Raw genomic sequence first — 23,977 nt, 5'->3', positions numbered from 1 at the left:
TCTTCTCTCTCTTCCTCTCTCCCTCGCTCTCCTCCTCTCTCTCTCTCTCTTCTCCTCTTCCTCTCCTCTCCTCCTCTCCTCTCCTCTCCTCTCCTCTCTCCTCTCTTTCCCCTCTCCCCTCCCCTCTCCTCCTCCTCCTCCTCCTCCTCCTCCTCCTCCTCCTCCCTCCTCCTCCTCCTCCCCTCCCCTCCCCTCTGGTATTAATGCATGGAAACCAAACCATGGTGGCACAGTTATGATAAATGTTTGGAGTGAAAAGCATTAAAAGCAATCATGTCACCCACGTACACAAACACATACAAGTTAACAGCAGTATTAAAAATTCCTATTTCATCCTTGTAGTCTTAGACGTGAATTTGCGATTCGCTTGGGAAATGAGCAGTCGTACATGGACTGTTTAATTGCATTCAGTTCCAACAATCCCAATGAGCTATTCAATTCCAGCAATCCAAATGACCCATCCAATTCCAACAATCCAGGTGACCTGCCTGGTTCCAATAATCCATATAACCTATACGGTTCCAACAATTCAAATTACCTATCCAATTCTAACAAACCAAATGACCTATCCAATTTTTACAATCCAGATGACCTATCCAGTTCCAACAATTTAAATGACCTATCCAGTTCCAACAATCTAGATGACCTATCCCATTCCAACAATCCAGATGCCCTTTCCGGTTCCAACAATCTATATACGAGATTCTCTTCTCAACAATACCATTGTGACATCTTGTACAGATTTTCTTCTTTTGTAACACAGTAAATATAAAATATATATAAATGTACAAGACTCACAATGGCATTTGACCACCGAATTAAACTTTGAAAGACGAAGAGATTTTAAATCATTAATTTTCAGGACATCCAGTAAAAAAAAATATGATATAGACATAGAGATAATGGGAGTTCAGACATACTTCCTTATCCCCTTACCCATTAGTTTGTTTTGGTGTTTGTACCATTTGATATAACTTTATCCACAGGTGTTTTGTTCCTCTTTCTCAAGAAATCGCTCTTTAACAACTTCCAAAAGAATATTGGATTGATTACGTTCATGATCATCATGGACATCCATAGACATCGGTAATACACAACTGATATTCTGACATTCTGCTCGCCGTCTGTAAGTCCGTACGTTATCCAGCCAAGGGCAATGCCCCTGAAGACCGCAAAAGTAACAATATTGACGGTAACTAGCAGACGATAAGTCCAATGGTCCAAGTCGCACCGGCTCATCTGATAGAGCTTGCGACAGTGCAGAAACACCGTGTTGACCTCGGTGAGGAGAGCTATTAGCGAGTAAGGAATACACGTCATCATGTGCATGTTGTACCAGAAGACCGTCAACACCTGCAAGAAAATCAATTTATTATATACATAGCAATGAAATATATAGAGGCTATTTCATGTTTTTTTTCGAATACGATTTTTATGTCAACGAGTGATGTGTGAAAATATGGTTTTCACACATCACGAGTTGACATAAAAATCGTATTCGGAAAAACACCATAAAATGGTCTATTTATTATATACATATTTCCTAATTTTTGACAATATCTTTCGCTCTTTGGTAATATCTTTCACTTATCCTATCGAAAACGCGTAACGTCATGATATATTTCTTCCTATGGAACTTTGCCAGAAAATTTACTTTACCATAGACTTTTAAAAAGAAATTTGATTAAAATTTATCTTTATTAACATTTATTTAACAATACTGCGGTGCAAACATACCTGACAAAGCGATCCTCTAAAAAATCCCACAAAAACAAAACGAGTTGAACGCCGTTAAATTCTTACACTTACACTCGATGACACTACATTGTGTCATCATTATTTAGCTTCGTATTCAATTTGTTTTATATATTTTATCGTAATTGCACTTCGTATCCCGTTTTCATAGGTATAGTTGTTTAAATTACGTTTAAATTATATTTCATTGCTATGTATATAATAAATAGATCTACGGAAACCATAAAAGTCATATCCGGTGAAAAGTCATATTTTCACTGTATTTTAGCTACAGTGAAAATATAGAAGTCGTATTTACTTTTTTTGTAAAAGTGCACGATTAAATTAGCTCCCTTTGTCTCGGTTCTTCGTATTTAAATTTGATGATTACCAATGCATCTGATCGTATTTGAAAAATAAAAAATGTAATTTAAACAACTGTACCTATAAAAAGGGGATACGAAGTTCAATTACGATAAAATATGTAAAACAAATTGAATACGAAGCTAAATAATGATGACACAAATGTAGTGTCATCGAGTGTAAGTGTAAGAATTTAACGGCGTTCTACTCGTTTTGTTTTTGTGGGAGTTTTTAGAGGATCGCTTTGTCAGGTATGTTTGCACCGCAGTATTGTTAAATAAATGTTAATAAAGATGAATTTTAATCAAATTTCTTTTTAAAAGTAGTGTCATCGAGTGTAAGTGTAAGAATTTAACGGCGTTCTACTCGTTTTGTTTTTGTGGGAGTTTTTAGAGGATCGCTTTGTCAGGTATGTTTGCACCGCAGTATTGTTAAATAAATGTTAATAAAGATGAATTTTAATCAAATTTCTTTTTAAAAGTCTATGGTAAAGTAAATTTTCTGGCAAAGTTTTCACACATCACGAGTTGACATAAAAATCGTATTCGGAAAATATATAGATCTACGGAAACCATAAAAGTCATATCCGGTGATTGTTTTCACACAACACTCGTTGACATAAAAAATCGTATTCGAAAAACCCCATGAAATAGCCTTTATGTATGCTAATTATGTTTACAATCAAGCAGTTAGCAGTCATGTCATTTCTATTGCAATCGTTGCAAAAAAAAATTATATTTAATATATCAATAATAAAATGTAAAGAAAAAAATGCATATATATTTATATATGTATATAAATCACCACCACCACCACCACCACCACCACCAACTATTACCAAAAGCTCAATCAAAAACCTTAGAAAAAAATGTGTATAATAGGTAACTAGATTCTAACTAAGTATTCACATTTCCTTTCATTTTTACACTTGTTTTCAGTTTCTATTCTTAGTTTTATATAATTATTATATGTCTGGTGCATATATACTCTGTCAAAAAAGAAACGCATAGGCGAAATATTCATGGAATTATCAAAGTGGCATAATTTCGTTATTTATGATCGTATCAGTCAAATTTGATATGAATATGTGACAATGTTCTTGCTATGGGCTGACGGCAGAGGAGGCGTTTTCGTCACCAAACAGCGTCGCACGAGGGCGCTGAAATCAGTACCTTGTGTGGCCACGAGAAGCAGCAATCACTGCGCGACATCTCCTTGGCATAGACTGAATGCATGTGACAGTTGCGGAAGCGTCTGAGGCTCCGGGTTACGCTGGCGTACACGTCTGTCCAGTTCGTCCCATAGATGTTCAATGGGGTTGTGATCTGGCGATCTTGATGGCCATGGCAGCACATTAATGTTCTCATTCTGTAGGAAATCCATTGTTACACGTGCCGTAAGCGGCCTGGCATTGTCCTGCTGAAAGAGTTCTCTCTGTCGATCCAAAATGGGAAGCATGTGACGGCGAAGAATTTCATCCCGGTAGCGTACAGCTGTCAGGTTGCTTTGTACGAACACAAGTTCACTTCTGCCGGTGTATGAGATGGCTCCACACATCATGTCACTCCCTCCACCGAATCTGTCAACTTGGGCGACGCAGTTGTTGGCAAAACGTTCATTGCGGCGTCTGTAAACACGTTGTTGTCCATCACGTCGCTGTAGAAGGAAACGTGACTCGTCGCTGAACCATACTCGCCGCCAGTTTCCCAAGTTCCACCCCTGTACATTCGTGCACCAGCGAACACGTAAATGTCGATGTTGACGTCGTAGGACGGGGACAACATATGGTCTCCTAGCCCGTAAACCAGCTTCTCAAAGTCGGTTTCGAATGGTTTATGCAGACACCCTTCTCAAACCAGGTATGCGTCCAGCAGTGTTCGTTGCTGTGGCAGTTTGGTGACGCCAGTGCAAACCCGGATGTAGCGATCTTGTGATGCAGTTGTTATGCGAGGTCTTCCACTTCTGGGCCGGTCTTCAGCTGATGGAAACTGCTGGTACCTGTGCTGGACCAGAGACGTGAAATGGTGCTTTGATGGACCTTCATGTGGCTGCGACTGCTGATTGCGATTCACCTAACTGGAGGCGGCCTATTGCAATGTTTCGATTCGGCAGGCTTAGTCTTGGCATCGTGTAACTCATCTACGTCGAAATTGAAATGAGGCATCATTTCGAGCATTGCAACTTTAAATACCCATCACTACCCCAATCTTTACCCCGATTTCCACGTGCATTCGCCAAAATCTGACCATTTCACTCCGATGTCCTGCAATTGTCGCACAACGTGCGTTTAATTTGTTTTAGGGTGCATTTGGGCATGCTGTCCCATTCCAGGAACATTAACAAACATGGTCATTCAGCACCATTGTACAAAAAAACGATATTTTGTAAAATGAAACACTTTTCTTCTTTCCCTATCACCTATGCGTTTCCTTTTTGACAGAGTATATATATTTTTTACCAACAAAACATTTTAGCCTTTTTTTTCACAAAGAAAACGCGAATATTTATTTAGTTTTATTTAAAATTATTCAGGTTGAAATCCATTAGCTTTTGTGTCTTTTAAAATTATTAGTTTCTTGTCGACAAATTTAATTTTTGTTTGGTACAAACTTTTCATTGCTAAAGGTATCACACAGATCCTCTTGTCCCCAAAGGTTCAAAGATAGAAATACATTAGACCATAATCAGGGTCTTACATAAGACTAGGGCAAGGGGGCAGTTGAACCCCAGAAAAATAGAAAAGAGTGGGGCTTTTTTGTCTGCTAGAATAAAACCATGTTAATGTGACCTTATTATTATTGTTTTATTTATTTTTATTATTTATACTACCAAACCACTTATTTTAGGTTAAATACGGTTCTGGTAACCATCGATTTCTTTTCACAGTTGTACAGATCTGATTTCACAAAATGTGTCGGTTCTGTCTGTCTTTTGGCAGGGTTGAAGAAAAGTGACAGATATTGGCTACAAGGTCTTGATGCAAGAAATATGGGGCGGACTGAGAATTGAAACAGTGGCGTGCTAGGATTTGTAAATGCTTAATCACAATGAAGTAAATTTAAATTTTGCAAATAAAATGGGTGGTGTAAATGCCCCTTGCCCGATCCGGGCTGCAGTCGATAAACATTGGAATGGTTTTTAAAAAATATTTTATAAAATACCTCAAGAATAATACAAAGGTATAGAAAACGAATAGTTGAGATTATAAACACTAATTGAGTTATAAATAATATGTAAAAAAATATTTATAAAAATTAACTTACTGCAAAATGATGAACCATTACTTCCCATGTTTGTTGTAGCTTCTTGTTAAAAATAATATCCAGAACATCGTAAGTGAAGTAACCTAAAGGTTGAACAAAAGGTTAAAATAAAAAATTATAGATTTAAAATAAAGAAATGAAAAACAGGTGGGGGTTTTTCAGTGTGACTAATCCATGTACCATGTATGTATAGGCATGTGTGTGTGTGTGTGTGTGTGTGTGTGTGTGTGTGTGTGTGTGTGTGTGTGTTTACACGCACGCAGCACACATATATATTAACAAAACTGAAAGTGGGCAGAGTTTGTTGTATTTTTGTTCTTGGCGCCCGTAGAATTTGCTACAAATATCCCTCATTTATATTTATATAATTACAAACTTTCCGAATTTATACGATTTACTGTATTCTGATTGGCTGACGTCACTAAAACACCAAGCGTTATCCTTCCATAAACCTGATAAAAATACGTCATCACGGAAGACCAAGATCGATTGGAACTATTTTTAGCTGGATGGGCGAGAAGCCCAATGACCCAGTTCGGTGATCGTTTTAAAAATAGAACAAGGAAGTGACCTGTTTTCTCGATTAAAAAAATAAGGGAAACTGGATGAGATATTCATGTTATAAAAAAATAAAATAATACAATATATATATATATTTTTTTTATTCTGTTAAAACCCCCCACCAAAACATCCAATAGTATGTATACATGTATTCATACGCTTATTTACAGAACATGGCTGACGGTAAGAACGAAATAAATAATTTTTGAGTGTTTTAAGGTACACTTCTTGTACTGTTTGTAATTATAAAAATTGTTTCTAATTTTTTTAGGAATTTATCGATATATAAAAGTCACAAATGTAGTATAAAATCGTTTCGCTACGCTACGCGATTTTATACCATTTGTGACTTTTATATATCGATAAAATCCTAAAAAATGAGAAACAATTCTTATTAAACAATCGATAATTATTTTTTTTTGGCTTTAAACCTTTTTCTATTTTCTATCCAAATTCCCACCTCCACTTTTGGCCCCTGGAATCAGTCATTGGTTATCTAGAGGTCAGTCGGTTGGTGGGGGAGGGGAGGCATGTGCCTGAACCTTTTGAAGATGGGAGCACGTTATTACGTTTTTCGTATCCATAAGAACAGTTTGTACACGTGGAAAAACACGTTTCGAGACATGTATAATATTAAGATTAGTTGGGAATGCGCGCGCACGTGTGTGTGTGTGTTTGTGTGTGTGTGTGTTTTAGGGAGGGGCGTACTGGCACTTTTAGAAGAACATTTATTAATGGCCAAGTCTGGAGGTAAATACCAAGTTCTACATAAGGTTTTCGCCCACAAACTACTAACAACTCCTTTCCTGAACCAAATTAATGACGCATGCAGACATTAGCATGTAAAAGGTACCAACAAATGAACTAATCACATGTATATGTATTGTTATGTTGTAAATAAAATTATTGCAATTAATTCACAAACATAGAATACGCAAATAACAGCGTGCAGCTATGGCAACAGACATATTTATATACACTAGGTTTACGAGTTTACAAATCGTGTTCTTTCAGTACCAACAAAAGAAATAATTGTGTGCATGAATCCACTATATGAAATTATTGAAATTAAGTCACATAAATATTCATACCATAAGTATACATAATACGTAAAAATATAACAGTATACATGATTGTGTACATAGATACCAGTCTCATAGCAACTTTCATACGTAAAAGCTATATATGGTTTGGGGTGGATTTGTTTTGTTTGTTTATTTATTTTTATATTTATTTATTTTAACTTTATTTTATTTTTTGGTGTGTGTTGTTATTGTTGTTGTTTTTGTTAAGGGGGGGGGGGGGGGGGTGTTGTTGTTGTTGTTTTTCACTTTACTTACCCGTAGCGAAGGTGATGAGAAAATACATATATGCGTTACCGCCATCTATCCGGTCTACGAACTGGTCCGGATACAGAAAGAAACTGAAACAGAAACAAATACATTACAGTACAACAGAGCTTACGGTTATACGGTTATATAGGCGTCGGAATATACGAGGGGCCAGTGGTATATTATTTCCAATAGGCGGGGTCAATGTGAACATGTTTATTGTATAAAGTAAAGTTTGTTTTATTTAACGACGCCACTAGAGCACATTGATTTTTTTAATCTTATCATCGGCTATTGGACGTCAAACATATGGTCATTCTGACACTGGTTTTTTTTTTTTAGAGGAAACCTCCTGTCGCCACATAGGCTACTCTTTTACGACAGGCAGCAAGGGATCTTTTATTTGTGCTTCTCGCAGGCAGGATAGCACAAACCATGGCCTTTGTTGAACCAGTTATGGATCACTGGTCGGTGCAAGTGGTTTTACACCTGCCCATTGAGCCTTGCGGAGCACTCACTCGGGGTTTGGAGTCGGTATCTGGATTAAAAATCGTTTGGAGTCGGTATCTGGATTAAAAATCCCATGCCTCGACTGGGATCCGAACTCAGTACCTACCAGCCTGTAGACCGATGGCCTAACCACGACGCCACCGAGGCCGGTAAAGTATTACATCATTTATAGCAAACATACAATGAAAAATAAAAATTAAATGTATTATCTTCAGATTTGTTTGCGAGAAGGGCGATGTCCTTCTAACCCCCACCACACCACATACCCCATCTGACGTCTATGGGTTACTATTACGATTACGTTTACGAGTGCTCTATCGTATTAAGACATTAAAATGTTATAACTAATCATAATTATGCCAATTAATTTTGAGTTCGTGTGCATTTTAATGCTACCGACATGGAACCTGGTTTGGTGCTTATAAAACTTTTAGGCCCATATTTATAAACGTGTTTCAGGTAAAACACATTTTAGCGACAATTTGTCCAGCAAATACATCACCGAATTAATGTCTCAAACGCTAACCACTGTCCTGACAACAATACACGGAATAATTTTCAAATATTGCCAGATATTCCAGTGGGATTCATCACATGTCGATTCCCAAGCAATCAGAATCATACCGTTTCAATGCACTATATCCAATTTCACCGCTGGTTTTTCAGCATTATCCTCCATGACAAACTAACCGAAAAACCTCCAGGCGCGTGTACGGGGTGTGTGTGTGTGGGGGGGGGGGGGGGTGACTTTTGGTAGTTGAAACACTCCCTCCCCCCTGCTTCAGCAAATATTTTTTTTATTTTTTTTTAAAATAATAATAACAATAAAAAAAATTAAAATCCTGAGGAGCATGTCTCGACCCCCTATAAACTTCGCACACCAGTCTGCTCAACATCCTGCATACGCTCCTGACGTCATCGTTAATCATTGGAACGATTGGTACAATGAAAGGAGAACGAAAATATAACTATAAGCCTAAATCACTAAACTCTGCAAATATGTTATCTTGTAGTGCAATGCAAAGAGACTTGTAAGGATGCTGTGATGTTGCTTAAGCGAGTTTAGAAAGTTGTTGGTGAAATATTAGATCCTTGAATGACAAAAAAAGAAGAAGCCAGTTCTCGCAATCAAATTCGTATCTCTTTACAGAAGAGGTAAAGGTGATATTTTGACACGGTTAAAGTGACAGACCCCAGTGTTTAGACCCTACGGCGTATTTTTGGTCACCTCGGTGTTCCTAATACCTCGAAATGCATTTTTCATATCTTTAAAAACGCACTTACCTCTGAGAAGTAACGGTTACGGAGACGAGCTCTAGTCTACTATTAAAGGTTATTTCCCCGTTTCAAAAATCACATTCTCGTTTCACTATTTTGTAACTGTATCCAAATGTGTTACAGTTTTACGGGTTTGTAGATAATCAAGGGCACGTGTTTGTCTACAAAAGTGACAATCCAGGCCGATGCATCCTTCCATTTAAAGGTCAGGTGGTAATCTAGTGGTAAAGCGCTTGCTTGATGCGCGGTCGGTTTGGGATCGATCCCCGTCGGTGGGCCCATTGGGCTATTTCTCATTCCAGCAAGTGCACCATGACTGGTATATCAAAGGCCGTGGTATGTGCTATCCTGTCTGTGGGATGGTGCACGGCCTCGATGGTGACGTGGTTAAGCTATCGGACATAATGCTGGTTAGCTACTGGGTTCGCAGCCCGGTACTAGCTCCCACCCAGAGCGAGTTTTAACGATGCAATGGGTAGGTGCAAGACCACTACACCCTCTTATTTCTCACTAACCACTAACAACTCACCCACTGTCCTGGACAGACAGTCCAGATAGCTGAGGTGTGTGCCCAGGACAGCGTGATTAAACCTTAATTGGATATAATCACTAAAATAAGTTGAAATGAAATGAAATAAAAGATGCCTTGCTACTAATGGAAAAATGCAGCGAGTTTCCTCTCTAAGACTGTATGTCAAAATTACCAAATGTTTGACATCCAATAGCCGATTAATAAATCAATGTGCTCTAGTGTTGTCGTTAAACAAAACAAACTTTAACTTTCTTCCATTTATGCCTGTTGGACTGCCACGCTCACGACAGAGATCAGTGGATATAAATAAATAAATAAATTTGTTCAAAGACACCAACAGACCACATTGATTTATTCATCATAGGCTACTGGATGTCAAACATTTGATAATTTTTACATAGTCGTAGAGAAGAAACCCACTATATTTTTCCATTAGCAGCCAGGGATCTTTTATATGAACATTCCCACAGACAGGACAGCACATTCCACGGTCTTTGAAATATCAGTCATAGTGCACTAGTTGGGACGGGAGAGTTGGGACGGAGAAGGGGAGGGGGACCAAAACAGAGAATGGGTCCACTGAGGTGATTCGATCCTACGACGAAAAGACATTAGGCGAGTGCTCTACCGACCGAGCTAGATCCCGCCCCTCGGTGGATAAATAGGCCACCCACTCACGAATCACTGTTGAATGACAAATGCAACCGACCGAGCTAGATCCCGCTCCTCGGTGGATAAATAGGCCACCCACTCACGGATCACTGTTGAATGACAAATGCAATCGACCGAGCTAGATCCCGCCCCTCGGTGGATAAATAGGCCACCCACTCACGGATCACTGTTGAATTACAAATGCAATCGACCGAGCTAGATCCCGCCCCTCGGTGGATAAATAGGCCACCCACTCACGGATCACTGTTGAATGACAAATGCAATCGACCGAGCTAGATCCCGCCCCTCGGTGGATAAATAGGCCACCCACTCACGGATCACTGTTGAATGACAAATGCAATCGACCGAGCTAGATCCCGCTCCTCGGTGGATAAATAGGCCACCCACTCATGGATCATTGTTGTATGACAAATGCAATCGGATTAGATGGAAGAACCTGATTTCTACGTGTCAGTTCTATTTCTTCCCGCTCCGTGTCAGTTACAATGCGATCAGTATAGTTCTGTGAATGTTACACCACATTCTTAAAAACACTCATCTGACAAGCTGTCAAATGTATCGGCTACATCTCCAGGGGCGGATCCATGATTTTTTGTAAAAAGAGTGGTCACAAAATCCCTTGTTGCTTTTTCAATAAGAGTAATCTTATGTGACGGTCGTGGATTTCTTCTATTCTCTGTCTTCCACCAAATATTTAAATAACCATAATTATTATGTTAGACACAAGACGTAGTTTTACAACGTGCTAAAGTGTCGTTAAACAAATATTCCTTTCTTTTTCTATATCATATAATGTATATGAATAACCTGCGATGTCACATATTTAGTAAGGTGACTTTTTTTTTATTTTAACGTTTACAACTTTGCAATCGTGGAATAATTATGTCCAAGAAAGCATAATTTACCAACTACTTTTAATGGCCTACCATAATTATAGGTTTTTAATTGAGTGTGTCAATGTGACCTTAACATACACGACCGTTATAATACTGACTATCTGGACATCATGAATTATGCCCTTCATATGTGTCTGTGTGCATGACATAGCAGGCCTATTACCTTTGTTTGATGTCCAATAGCCGGTGTATATTTTTATGCTGGGATGTTGCTAAACATTCATTCATTCTTTCTTTTATTCATTCGTATGTATGTGACAATGTATGTGCATGTGCAATACGTGTGCACAGGGCTCGAACTTAAAAAAAAATTTTATTACCAACGGCAATTTTTTTTTTTAAAGAGCCCACCGACGACAATTTTTAGTCTACCGACGGCAATTATTTATCACTGTTATTGTTCTGTGTGTACATGTAGTCATATTTCTTCAATTTATGTCAATAAACTTTACTAAGCAAGAATTTGTTATAAATGAAATAAATGAATGAATGTTTAATGAAACCGCAAGCACGAAGTATACATCGGCTATTGGGTGTCAAAGTAAGGTAAATGCATTATTATAAATGAAATCATGGACTAGTTGCATAAGCTCACATTTAACGGTACCTGGTGTTTCTGAGACGAATGAATGAATGAATGTTAAACGACACCCCCAGCACAAAAATGCACATCGGCTACTGGATATCAGAAAAGGTAAGTATATGAAAATAGTATTTATATAATTATGTAAAACCAGTATAAATAGCTGTAGAGAAAGTATAATACATTACAAATATCACAATACAAATATCAACATAAGTATATTTTAAAACTTTGTATAGAAATCAAGTGTTTCAAAAACTTTAAAATTAATTTTGGGTGGAATTAAAAAGATTCGAAAAACGATTTGTTGCCAAATATATCATTTCTCGTCGGATTCAGATGATTACACTCCACCAAAATGTGGCGCAAGGTCAGTGTACATTAATAATGTTCACACAGAAGAAGGGGGGGGGGGGGCTCTTCTTTTAAAGGGACATTCCCGAGTTTGCTGCATTGTAAGATGTTTCCGACTAATAAAATATTCCTACGAGTAAGCTTACATATTAAATGTATTTTCTTGTTTAGAATATCATGTCTGTATATTCAATATGTTTCTGGTCGTCTTTATATTTGTAAGAAGCCTAAACTGGATTCTCTGTTCAAATAATTACGTACGTACGAAACAAAATATATATTAGGAAATAAAATGAAATTTAACCTATTACAAATATTAGAACGACCAGAAACACGTTTAATATACAGCTACTAATATGTTATGCACAAAAATATACTTGATATGTAATTACAATCGTTAAAAATTCTCTGTTAGTCAATAACATCTTAAAAAGTGCAGCAAATTCAGGAATGTCCCTTTAAAATAAATGAATGCGTCAAACATGCATGACCGCGATGCGGGCACGGCACAAGACTACTTCATCCTTCCTGCACCGCCTGTAGGAAGATTGCCACTCTCCCAAGACTGGCTTGAGAGAACGAAGCTTGTTCACAACCACACCGACCCAATCTTCTTGCCAAGTGGAGACTAAGTTGCCCAAGTTTTCAGTGAATATCACATGCAATTTGTTCTCGCTGGGTGAAAATTAAAGGTGGCGGCTGTGCAATCAGCACCCTCCGCCCTTAAACATTGTTGTGTGTTGGTCGACTTTGTGGAAAGACCTACCCCTTATTTCCCCCACAATATCTGGTACAAAAACGTTGGTAGGGGCCTACGTTGTACAAACTGACTCATAAATTATGTAATTGAAATGGAGATATTGTCGGTGTGACATTCACGGGCATTCGTTTTGGTAAACCGATCAATGTTTTAATATTATTTTGTTTCTTTTATGTCTATCAGATATCTTTTTCGAATGAATCGATCTCATTGATATCATTTCGCAAGCTAATAAAAGTAGTTTCCTTTTTGTAAAGGCGGTGTACATATTATTTGGCATCCAAGATAAAATGATTTTAATGATAAAAACTACCACTGCCGTTGTTTTTATCAGCGGCGATATACCTAACAAAATTAAAAGTTTCTAATGTTTTTATTAGGAATTGCTGAATAAACAAATGACAGTAAGTAAAAATCACCAGTTACAATCCATTAAATCTGTAATTGACAACAAAATATCAGACGAGAGTCGGTGGACACAAAAGACAGAATGACCTTTCTGATAACGTGACAAATTTGGCGCCAAATCAGTGGAGGGTTTTCAGTCGAAGATTGCCAAAACGAAAAAAAAAAAAAAGGTTTTCTTTGCTCATTATGTTTAAAACATACAAATGGAAAGAAAGAAGTGTTTTATTTAACGACGCACTCAACATATTTTATTTACGGTTATATATGGCGTCAGACATGGTTAAGGACCACACAGATTTTGAGAGGAAACCCGCTGTCGCCACTACATGGGCTACTCTTTCCGATTAGCAGCAAGGGATCTTTTGTTTGCGCTTCCACATATAAATGAATACTGATATGCGACACAAATAAGGCTGTTAAAAATACTTTTAAATTAGGAAGGAAATATTTTATTTAACGACGCACTCAACACATTTTATTTACGGTTACATATGGTTAAGGACCACACAGATATTGAGAGGAAACCCGCTGTCACCACTACATGGGCTACTCTTTCCGATTAGCAGCAAGGGATCTTTTATTTGCGCTTCCCACAGGCAGGATAGCACAAACCATGGCCTTTGTTGAACCAGTTATGGATCACTGGTCGGTGCAAGTGGTTTACACCCACCCATTGAGCCTTGCGGAGTACTCACTCAGGGTTTGGAGTCGGTATCTGGATAAAAAAATTCAATGCCTCGACTGGGATCCGAACTCAGTACCTACCAGCCTGTAGACCAATGGCCTAACCACGACACCACCGCGGCCGGTACTTTTAAATTACGTTATGGTAACTGTCGTAAGTTCCTAAAGTTTTCGTCAGTCGCGGATCCGTACACACAGCGGCTTGTTTTGGGTTTGGGGTGGGGTTGTTTTTGTTTGGGTTTTTTGGGGGGGTTGGGGGCTTTTGGGTTGTTGGGTGTTTTTGTTTTTTTTGGGGGGTGGGGGTGGGGGTATGTCCAGTGTGCAGACTGAGCGATGTTTTTCAGCGTGAAAACGTTTTTGCATTTTGAAATAGCGGAGGTGGGTGCTGTAAATTATAGTAGGATGCGGAAAAACAATGGTGTGCAGAAAGATAAAGGGGTGGTCAAACGTGAAATGGGGGAAGGCGGCATAACACGAAAGCGAGGCGGCAAAACGCAGTGAAAACGTATATTAAACGACAAAACACGGTACGCACATGACTCGTTCCATCGAGTGGTACTAACTAAACACTCATTAACTCCAAACAGAACCCAAATACAATAGTGCCATCGGTAACGCCCCTGACCTAGGCAGTTTATATCTCACCGACGGCGATTGCCGTCATTGCTGTCGGTAAGTTTGAGTCCCGTGTCCAGGTGCGTGTGTGTACGTGTACTTCTGTATGTATGTACATAATATGTGTATGTGCAGGCACAGCGGAAGCAAGTAGACATGGAGGGGGAGGGGGGGGGAGAGTGCTGACTGAGATTGAGGGCGCAAAGCAAAGTTTTTAGTGGGTTCTAGGGTAGATTTTGAAAACTAGATGTCCTGAAATGCAATTTCCTGCATTGTACAAGTAAAATGCATCTTTGCCTTAAGATTTACTACAAATAATATTTTTTTATTCAGAATTATTGGGTGGGGTCAGGGGCTAGAGCCCCAGCTCACCCCCTCCTCGCCTGGTGTGTGTGTGTGTGTGTGTGCGTGCGTGCGTGTGTGTATATAACAAAACAGCATATGGCCATTTTCCAAACACATTGATATATCGCGGTGCATGCTGTCCAAGATGATTGCTTCACACCAAGGTTAAATATGGCTGGTCATAAATATGGATTCTTCGTAGATCTGTTAAAATTATATTTTGAATTGACAGACTCGCTATTGTGCACCGTGATATTTTTGTTACAGTAACCTATTATTTCGTATTCGCCACATACTTCATTTCCTGCGTGTATCGATCGCACTATTGTTGTTACGCTCATTTGTGCAAGACGATTAAATCATTGACGGTTCATTTTATCATGTTATGTTTGGACTTTGGTTTATTGCTTGCGGCGGATCCAGTGGTGGTGGGGGTCTGCAGGGCTAGCTCTGGGTAAGCAGAACATTTCGCCACATTATAAAAAAATTTTTTATTAAACTTCACAAAAATTACAGAATCCTAAAATTTTCTATATTTTTAAATTATTACATGAATTTATTTCACCAAATAAAAACAAACATTCGCCCTTAGTCTGGGTTTGAACATAATAGGCCTATTTGAGGCAATGAACAAAACAAAACAAAAGAAAAAACTAAACAAACAACAACAACACACACACATGTTGTTAGATTGTTTATTTGTCAATAAGTCTGATTCAATTGTAAGTCTAGACGTCCTATAGTACCATTTTCTGAAAAATCGCGCCTTCTTCTTCTGGATACACCCCCCCCCCCCCCCCCCCCCCCCAAAAAAAAATATATATAAAACAAAATTTTAAAACAAAAAAAGAACATGAATGAGCGTTTCCGGTATTTTGATGTGAAGTACAATACGTATGATTTGTAAGAAGCTGCATAGAGGACACCGTCTGTAATTGCCTATCTACCGTGTGTCGTGCATGCAGAGCAGTAATTATATTAAACGCAGTTTTAACCAGAACAACGGGGGTGAAGACACATCTGCTACATGCTAACACATACTAGTATCTGTTTGATCACGATTAGATTCATGGTTTGACGCTGAAAGTGGAATGTGTATAATATAAACACACACAAACACACACAAATATACATACACACATATATATAGGGTGTATACTACCAAATCAAATCCCATAGACGACAATAGTAACATATGTGGCTAAAACTCCTACCTGCAACGTATCAATCGACATAAACGCCACGAGCAGTTGTATATGGCAAGTCAAATACCATGTAAAAAGAAATTATTGAAATATTTACGGTATGAATTATAGGCCAAAACCAACTTTTCCTCAGTGCTAACTTTGATTCAAACTCCATTCAGAGCCATGTACAGTGATTAGTGTCAAGGTCAAGGTCATTGTAAACTTGCGTGGTCCAGTGACAGCTAATTAATCAACCAGTACTGAGTATAGTTTAATCAAATAAAATCACAAAATCATAATATTTTTTATTATGCACTGAATATGTGCTATAGGGTGTATACTACCAAATCAAATCCCATAGACGACAATAGTAACATATGTGGCTAAAACTCCTACCATCAATCGACATAAACGCCACGGATATAAATACTACCACCCCTCACCCTTAAAGTGAATCACAAAAAAGTGGGCGTCAAGCTGCTCATTTCTGAGATAACGGGTAGCGTCTATGACTACCCTAGTTCCGCACAAAATTTGTTCCAAGCACAAGGCTACTTGACACTACTTGACACAGTGGTACTAGATGAAATAAAATTGCATACATTTTTAGCCCAGATGAAACTAATTTTTTTTACAACCAACACACTCACATTTATAACCAATCACAGGACTTGTGGTGTTCACTTCTCTATCAAAAGTTGGGTGCACCTCGAACTTTGACCCAGCCGGAAGTTATTTGGTTTAGTACTACCTATACATTAATACATACACATACGCACGCACACACAGACATCGTATTTTAGACAACCCATCACATATTTTAAACGAGGGATATATTCTTTTAGCTTCTGGTCGAAGATTTAAAGTTTCAAGAGCAAGAACCAACAGATTTTAAAAATCATTCTTATATTTCAGTACGTATACTATATTGTTTTAGCCATTGCCAAATTAGAGAAATGCTACAAGATTTATGCTTTAGCTTAAATTAACCACATTTTAAATGTTGTATAGGAAATACTCCCAATATCTGGAAACTGGCTAAGCCAAAATTATTTCCAGTGTTTTTAATTACCATTACTGCTTTTATTTTGTCGTTTTCTTAGAAATCTGTTTATGAATGTTCACCTGTTTTGTGTATGTGTTGTGTTGTGTTTTTATATAATTTTCTTATATGCATCGTGTACTCTGTCGATGTAAGACAAATGTCCCCTTTTTAAGATAATAAACTAATATATCATATTATAATATACATACTGTCATACATATTATCACACACACACACACACACACACACACACACACACACACACACACACAGAGAGAGAGAGAGACAGTATGTATACACACATGTATGTATGTATACATACATACAATGATACATACATACACATACATATATACATGCATGATACATACACACATGCATGCATACATACATGCACACACACACACATGCACACACACACACATACATATCAGTACGCACATGTGTATTAAACCGCGTATTACACACATAGAGTGATACACACTCAAATCTTGCACTGTTTACATGCCTTTATTAGCCCTTGGTAACCAGTGCTCACTGAATGTACAAACATGTTTCACGCATACATGAGAAAACACAAAAGACTTATTCACTGAGAGTTCATAATGATTGACTAATTTATCGATCCTGCCATTGTAATCACCAAATTACAACAACCGATGACACTAAACGAGGAGGCCTATTCACGACTAGGGCAGAGATACGTCAACGATCGCCGACGTTTTATGGTACTTGTATCGCTCCACAGAACCTTCTAGATACCTTATAATTAAGTTTAGTTACATGTATTGCATTCATACGCATTTTAAGTCACACAAGAAAAAATATATTATATATACATAGTATAGACACACAGACTTACCAACTCAGATTCCACACCGAACAGACGAGAGCGTGTATCATGGAAATAAATAGATTGCTCCATCTCCACGGATCACCCTTGATATTCAGCGCTGGGAGGCTGATCCTAATAACCAGGCTGAAGACGGCAAACAGGAGGATGGAACTGAAAGTGGCGATGTAGCCCCACGTTCGGTCGACGCCCAATCCGGCCCCATGTTGTGGTCCTAGCGCGTCGATCGCCATGTTTGACTAGCAAACAGGAAGCGTCGAGTGTTGCGCTGTCCTAGTCGTACGGCAACAACACAGCATTTTCTGCCGTTCAGGTCAGGTCATGTTTTCACGTTTGAATGATTCTGGAACAGTAAAGTGTGTCGACACCGCCGTGATGATCACGTGGTTCATCTTGGTTAACTACGCCAGAGAGCAGTGGCCGCGCTAACCTTTTTTCATTGACTAGACGGTTTGTTGTCGCGCCAAGTTCATATTCATGACCGAGCTCTGCCATTTCACATATCGATTTGTTTGATGACCCAAACCACAAGTTGATATGAACCCCCTACGCATGTTTACCCTCCTGACCCTCTAGTGGTGCAGGGGAGATTCGGGGGTTCGATTCTCCCCTGTTCACATATTTTCTTTGCTTAAAAATATAATTTTCAAGGAGTAGTATGTGACTCGATCCCCGCTCTTCACACACTCCGCAACTTCGCTCGCCAAAGTCTAGACCCCTCTGTATAAATCCCTGCACATGCACTGGGGGTTGTCACGATGATAAGGGTCTTAAAACTGACTGACCTACACAGTGGCGGATCCAGAAAATCCATTGGGGGGGGGGGGGGGGGGGTGCATGACATGAGGCAGAATGCCAAGGGAACTTTGGAGGGGATCATAAAAACAAATAAAAATTAATGTATAATAAAATTATAACTCGCAAAATTTAGGGGCTCAGACCCCTGGCCCCCCCCCCCCCCCCCCCCCAAGATCCGCCTCTGCTACAACTGGCTTCGATGTGGCAGTGTGCAGGAAACTAATGAATGTTTTTAATTAACCTAAGTAAGTGATGCGATCTAATTTCAAATGTTGGTTGATTGTTGTGACAAAAATCAAATCAAATCAAATATTTATTTCCCTATACATAAATTATACACAGAACATGGCAAATCGTAGATAAAAAAAAAAGAACTTAAGTTCCAGTATCAGGTTTCAGTCGGTTAATTGCCTCATAAATCTGCATCCTCAGAAAGGACGTACTGCTTTGTCATCGGACGACACAGTCATGTCGTCACGGTCTTCTTCGATGCTCTCATCACCATTGCTAGCCTAATTGTTAGACAGAGTGGCTACAACATTTAGTCTTTGGCTAATAAAATATTCATAAAATTAACCACATTTTAATAATTTTCAAGGAAATACTCTATACATATATATCTGAAAATTTGCTGAACCAAAATGTGTTCCAGTGCGAGTCCTGTATCATCACCCCATAAATCTACCCGTCTTCTGAAATGAGGTTTACCGGCAGCTGGGAACCTCAATGATACTATTCATTTCCTCTACCCCTAGAGCGTTACGTAATTAGTAACACCCCCTTACATGTATCGCGTATGCCAACAGCTGGCCACTGTCAAAATTTCAAGGCAAATCCCCCACTTACCGACCCCTGGGAAGGCGTTGTACCATACCTCTATGGATATAAATATGTTTTGGCGATATGAGACGACCCCTCAATCAAGACAGTTAAATTTGTTCAAAAATTGCGAAATCTCACGTGATCTTTTGTTGGGGAATTCTATACTTGTGATAAGCCAATGAAAACCATGATCGGTACGAGCCCGTCAAAAAGTGCTTTGTTTTTGACCTGGATAAGCCAGCGTAGTGAAACCAATGCGGAGTGCGGCGTCATATATGCACCAAACGTAATTGAATTTTCTGTTCTATGTGCTTAAATAATAAAAATATTCCAGGGAATGTAGTTTTTTTTTTAAATGTGTACCTCTGTATTCTTTTTCACCTTGGCAGAATGTCTCAACAATAAATAATCCGCGATAGCCACTGTCAGGAAATAGTTGGAATACTGGTTTTGCTGCACATATCTAAGGACGAAGTAACTGATAAATACTTAGTTTACATTTTGGTACGCATTCTTCGTTCTGACCTAGTCGAGTACAATCGTGTGCTCACATTTTTATTTTTATTCATGCGATGCTTTTGGAGAAATCAGAGTTGCGGCCGAGACAGAATACTTCAGTTTAATTCAGTTGCTTGGACACAACCATAGACGTACGGGCTCACATTTTTGTTAGGATGACAGGCCCGAATTAAACGAAAATGCCCGAATCTGAATAACAACGTTTTTCAATATTAGCATTATCACCAAACAACTATATACAAACGAATCACTACATATGTTTATATGAATAACAACTAATTTTGCGGGTAGAATGATGGCAATATATGGTGAAAAGGTATCAGGTTATCACATTTTACCCGTTGTGTCCGAATTTGATAATCTGTTCCAGCACTAGGTAGACCCCGCCCCTCCCCCGTTCCGTCCCCCTGTCTCGTACGCTTATGGCCAAAACCACAAACTGTGAACCGTTTGAATTTGTATTTTACGTTTGGTGTACCAGGCTTTTGACTCTTCTACTATTTGTGCACTCAGAATTCTGCTGGTTACTTGTGGAAACAACAGGCCTATGGATCAGTGTGTATGCCTATTACAATTCTGTTCGTGCAAAAAGTATGACTTGGCAGTCGGTTCTATCACACAGATCTGCACTGCGAATTAAAGACAATGAGAACATAAAGTAAACATAATCTTCAATTGTTCATGGATGAAACCTTAAAGTTAATTTTTTTAATGATACCACTAGAGCACACTGATTTATTAATCATCGGCCATTGAATGTCAAAACAAAATTTGGTAATCTTATATATAGTTTTAGAGAGGAAACCTGCTAAAATTTTCCATTAGTAGCAAGGGAGGTTTTATATGCACCATCCCACAGACAGGGTATTACATTCTACGGCATTTGATATACCAGTCGTGGTGTACTGGATGGAACGAAAAATAGCCCAACAGGTCCACCGACGGGGATCGATCCAAAACCGACCATGCATCGAACGAGTGCTTTACTACTGAGATACGTCCCGCCCTAATCTTCATCCGTTCATGGAAACATTTATAGTATCACGTTCATATTATTTCACAATTAGAAAGGAAAACTATTACTAAGACATTTATAGTATCATGTTCATATTATTTCACAATTAGAAAGGAAAACTATTACTTAGACATTTATAGTATCATGTTCATATTATTTCACAATTAGAAAGGAAAACTATTACTTAGACATTTCATAAGCTTGCATTTTTCTCCTTTGTATCGTGAACAAGGATAATCATTGTCGCATACAACTTTAAAATGATATACTGATGTAAAGAAATAAGGCAACACATCGAATTGTAGACCACATTTAATTCACTACTAGCATAGTAATGTCTGTATTTCATACCAAGTTGTAATGTGGGATTGAATGTCTGTAGTGTTGAATGTCTGTATGTTCCCAGTCAACTTCGGACAATATGAATTGATTTTTGATGCAATCGTTATTTCTTGTTGCTATCTGTGTGATCCTTTATTTCTTTCCATCAGTATAATTTGTCAATTATTACTTATTTTGAATTACATTAAATTTAATTGTAAAATACCAGTGTTTAGTTATTGTTAATTGTGACCCAGACTGGAACGGGCCGAATTTACCAAGCCTGTTTATGACTTACACGCGTGTAACACCTGCGTCTAAGAAAAACAGGCTTCGTAAATTCAGCCTATTCTTCTACTAGTATTATTTGTGATAAGACAACTCCCGCGATTCCCGAAGACAGTATAAATTGATCGCGTTATAAATTGATCTGTTGTTGGGTTGATAGCAATTATTTGTTAGACGTTTGTTTCATAGCAAATGATTTATGTTTATGAACTAATTAGGACACAATTTTGAAAACAACAGGCTGTTTGTCCACGCTAAACAAGGACGGGGTAGAGGTGTGTGTCTGATTTTTGCCTGAATTAAATGAAAATGTCCGAATCTGTATAACAACGTTTATTCGTATTAACATTATACAAAACAGCTATAGAATCACTAGTCTACGCATTTTTACATTGTACAATTAATATTGTGAATAAAATGATACAAATAGGACTACATGATGAACAGGTTTCAGGCCAGCTCAACCCCCCATCCCCCCCCCCCAATGTTTCTACGAATTTGAACATTTCACCAGTACTGGGGGGGGGGGGGGGGAGAGGGCAGTTGACCCCCTACCCATCACAGGTCACAGAGGCGGTAGTGCGCTCGCCTGATGAACTTGCGTAGTAGAATCACCTCAGTGGACCCATTTTCTGATATGTTTTTTTCTCGTCCCAACCAGTGCAACACGACTGGTATATCAATGACCGGGGTATTGGCAGACCTCACTAATAATTCATAAAAGATCCCTTACAGCTAATAGAAAAATGCAGCAGTTTCCCATAAGAATGAATTTAATTTTGAAGAATGTCATGTGAAATTGATGAAATTTGAAGAAAAAAATTGTGACGGGCGTGACATAAGAATATATATTTACCAAGATTTTGACTGTTTAATCATATGAAAAATCTTTACCATAGACATAGAAACCTTCATATCCTTGTAACTTGTGCCTAATAATTTTTAGTCATGAATTATGTAATTAGTTCATTGATTTTTATAACCAATTTGAAATGCCACGTCCGTCACGTTTATGATAATAAAAGTTTATTTTTCTCTAAAAGTTGTAAAGTTAAAAATAAAACCTCATATATTTTCCCCCATCTTTATCTGCTTTAAAAGATAGTGAATTTAATTTTGAAGAATGTAATGTGAAAGTGATGGAATTTGAAAATATATTTTGTGACGGAGGTCACATAAGAATATTTATTTACCAAGATTTTGACTGTTTAATCATATGGAAAATATTTACCATAGACATAGAAACCTTCATACCCTTGTAACTTGTGCCTGACATGTTTAGCCATGAATTATATAATTAGTTAATTGATTTTTATAACTCATTTAAAATGTCACCTCCTTCATGTTTTTGATAATAAAAGTTTTGTTTTATCTCATGTTTATAAAGTTAAAAACAAAACATCATATATTGTTCTACGTCTTTATCTGTTTTAAAAAACTGTGAATTTAATTTTGAAGAATTTCATGTCAAACTGATGAAATTTGAAAATAATGTTTGTGAAAATTTGCCAAGATTTTTACTGATTAAACTTTAAACATATGTATTATTTTCAGTCACATTATTCATTGCAAAAAGTGAGTGATTTCATAAGTTTAGAATTTTTTATTTCAATGCGCATGAAATAACTGGTGGAAAATTTTGATTTTTGCTCATTTTAATATTACTTTTTCAGGAAAATTGGGCTGAATAACAAATTTCAACCAGACCTTGCCTTCACACTATATGTGAGATATTCTGCTAGTATAGTACTAGTATATAGTTGTATTATAATATTTGTTTTTACATTATAATGTTTAATCAAGATATGTCATCATTATGTTTTGTATCAGGATTTCTGTCATTTTATGAGGTAACTGAATCTTGACAAAATGTTACGTCCGTCACGTCACGTCCGTCACGGTACCTTTATTGATTATTAGATTATATCAACAGTCTTTTTTTTTTCTCTTTTTTTCTGCATGTCATTGTAAAACAACCTAATGACTTACTGGGTTGTAAAATAGAAGATATAGCAGTTTAACCCTATAGCTTGAACTTGCACCAAAATTTCTTGTGTCCAAATGATGTCACGTCCTTCACACTCATTAATATGTAAATTTATCCATAAATACAAGTACAAAATATTTTTTTTCTTGGGTTAAGTAAACATCACTTATATGGTTTCTATTAGTACAAAATGTAAAGAAAAGTACACACGTTTTCATGGAAACATAGTTTTATGGTGTCAAAATGTCACGTT

General features: G+C 37.8%; 1 protein-coding gene across 1 annotated transcript; it reads right to left on the bottom strand.

The window, feature by feature from the left end:
- Positions 1-839: 839 nt before the first annotated feature.
- LOC121367718 (TLC domain-containing protein 2-like) lies at positions 840-18,412 on the bottom strand. The gene is made up of 4 exons (XM_041492057.1): positions 17,984-18,412; positions 7,262-7,344; positions 5,361-5,443; positions 840-1,353 (listed from the first exon to the last, which is right to left on the bottom strand). Exons 1-4 carry the CDS (start codon positions 18,205-18,207, stop codon positions 940-942), a joined length of 804 nt encoding a protein of 267 aa, XP_041347991.1. The 5' UTR covers positions 18,208-18,412; the 3' UTR covers positions 840-939.
- Positions 18,413-23,977: the final 5,565 nt, after the last annotated feature.

This window comes from Gigantopelta aegis, chromosome 3 (assembly GCF_016097555.1).
Source record: "Gigantopelta aegis isolate Gae_Host chromosome 3, Gae_host_genome, whole genome shotgun sequence".
In the NCBI taxonomy this organism is placed as follows: Eukaryota; Metazoa; Mollusca; class Gastropoda; order Neomphalida; family Peltospiridae; genus Gigantopelta; species Gigantopelta aegis.
Note: the sequence above shows the minus strand (reverse complement) of the source record. Positions and strands in the feature narration are given on the sequence as shown.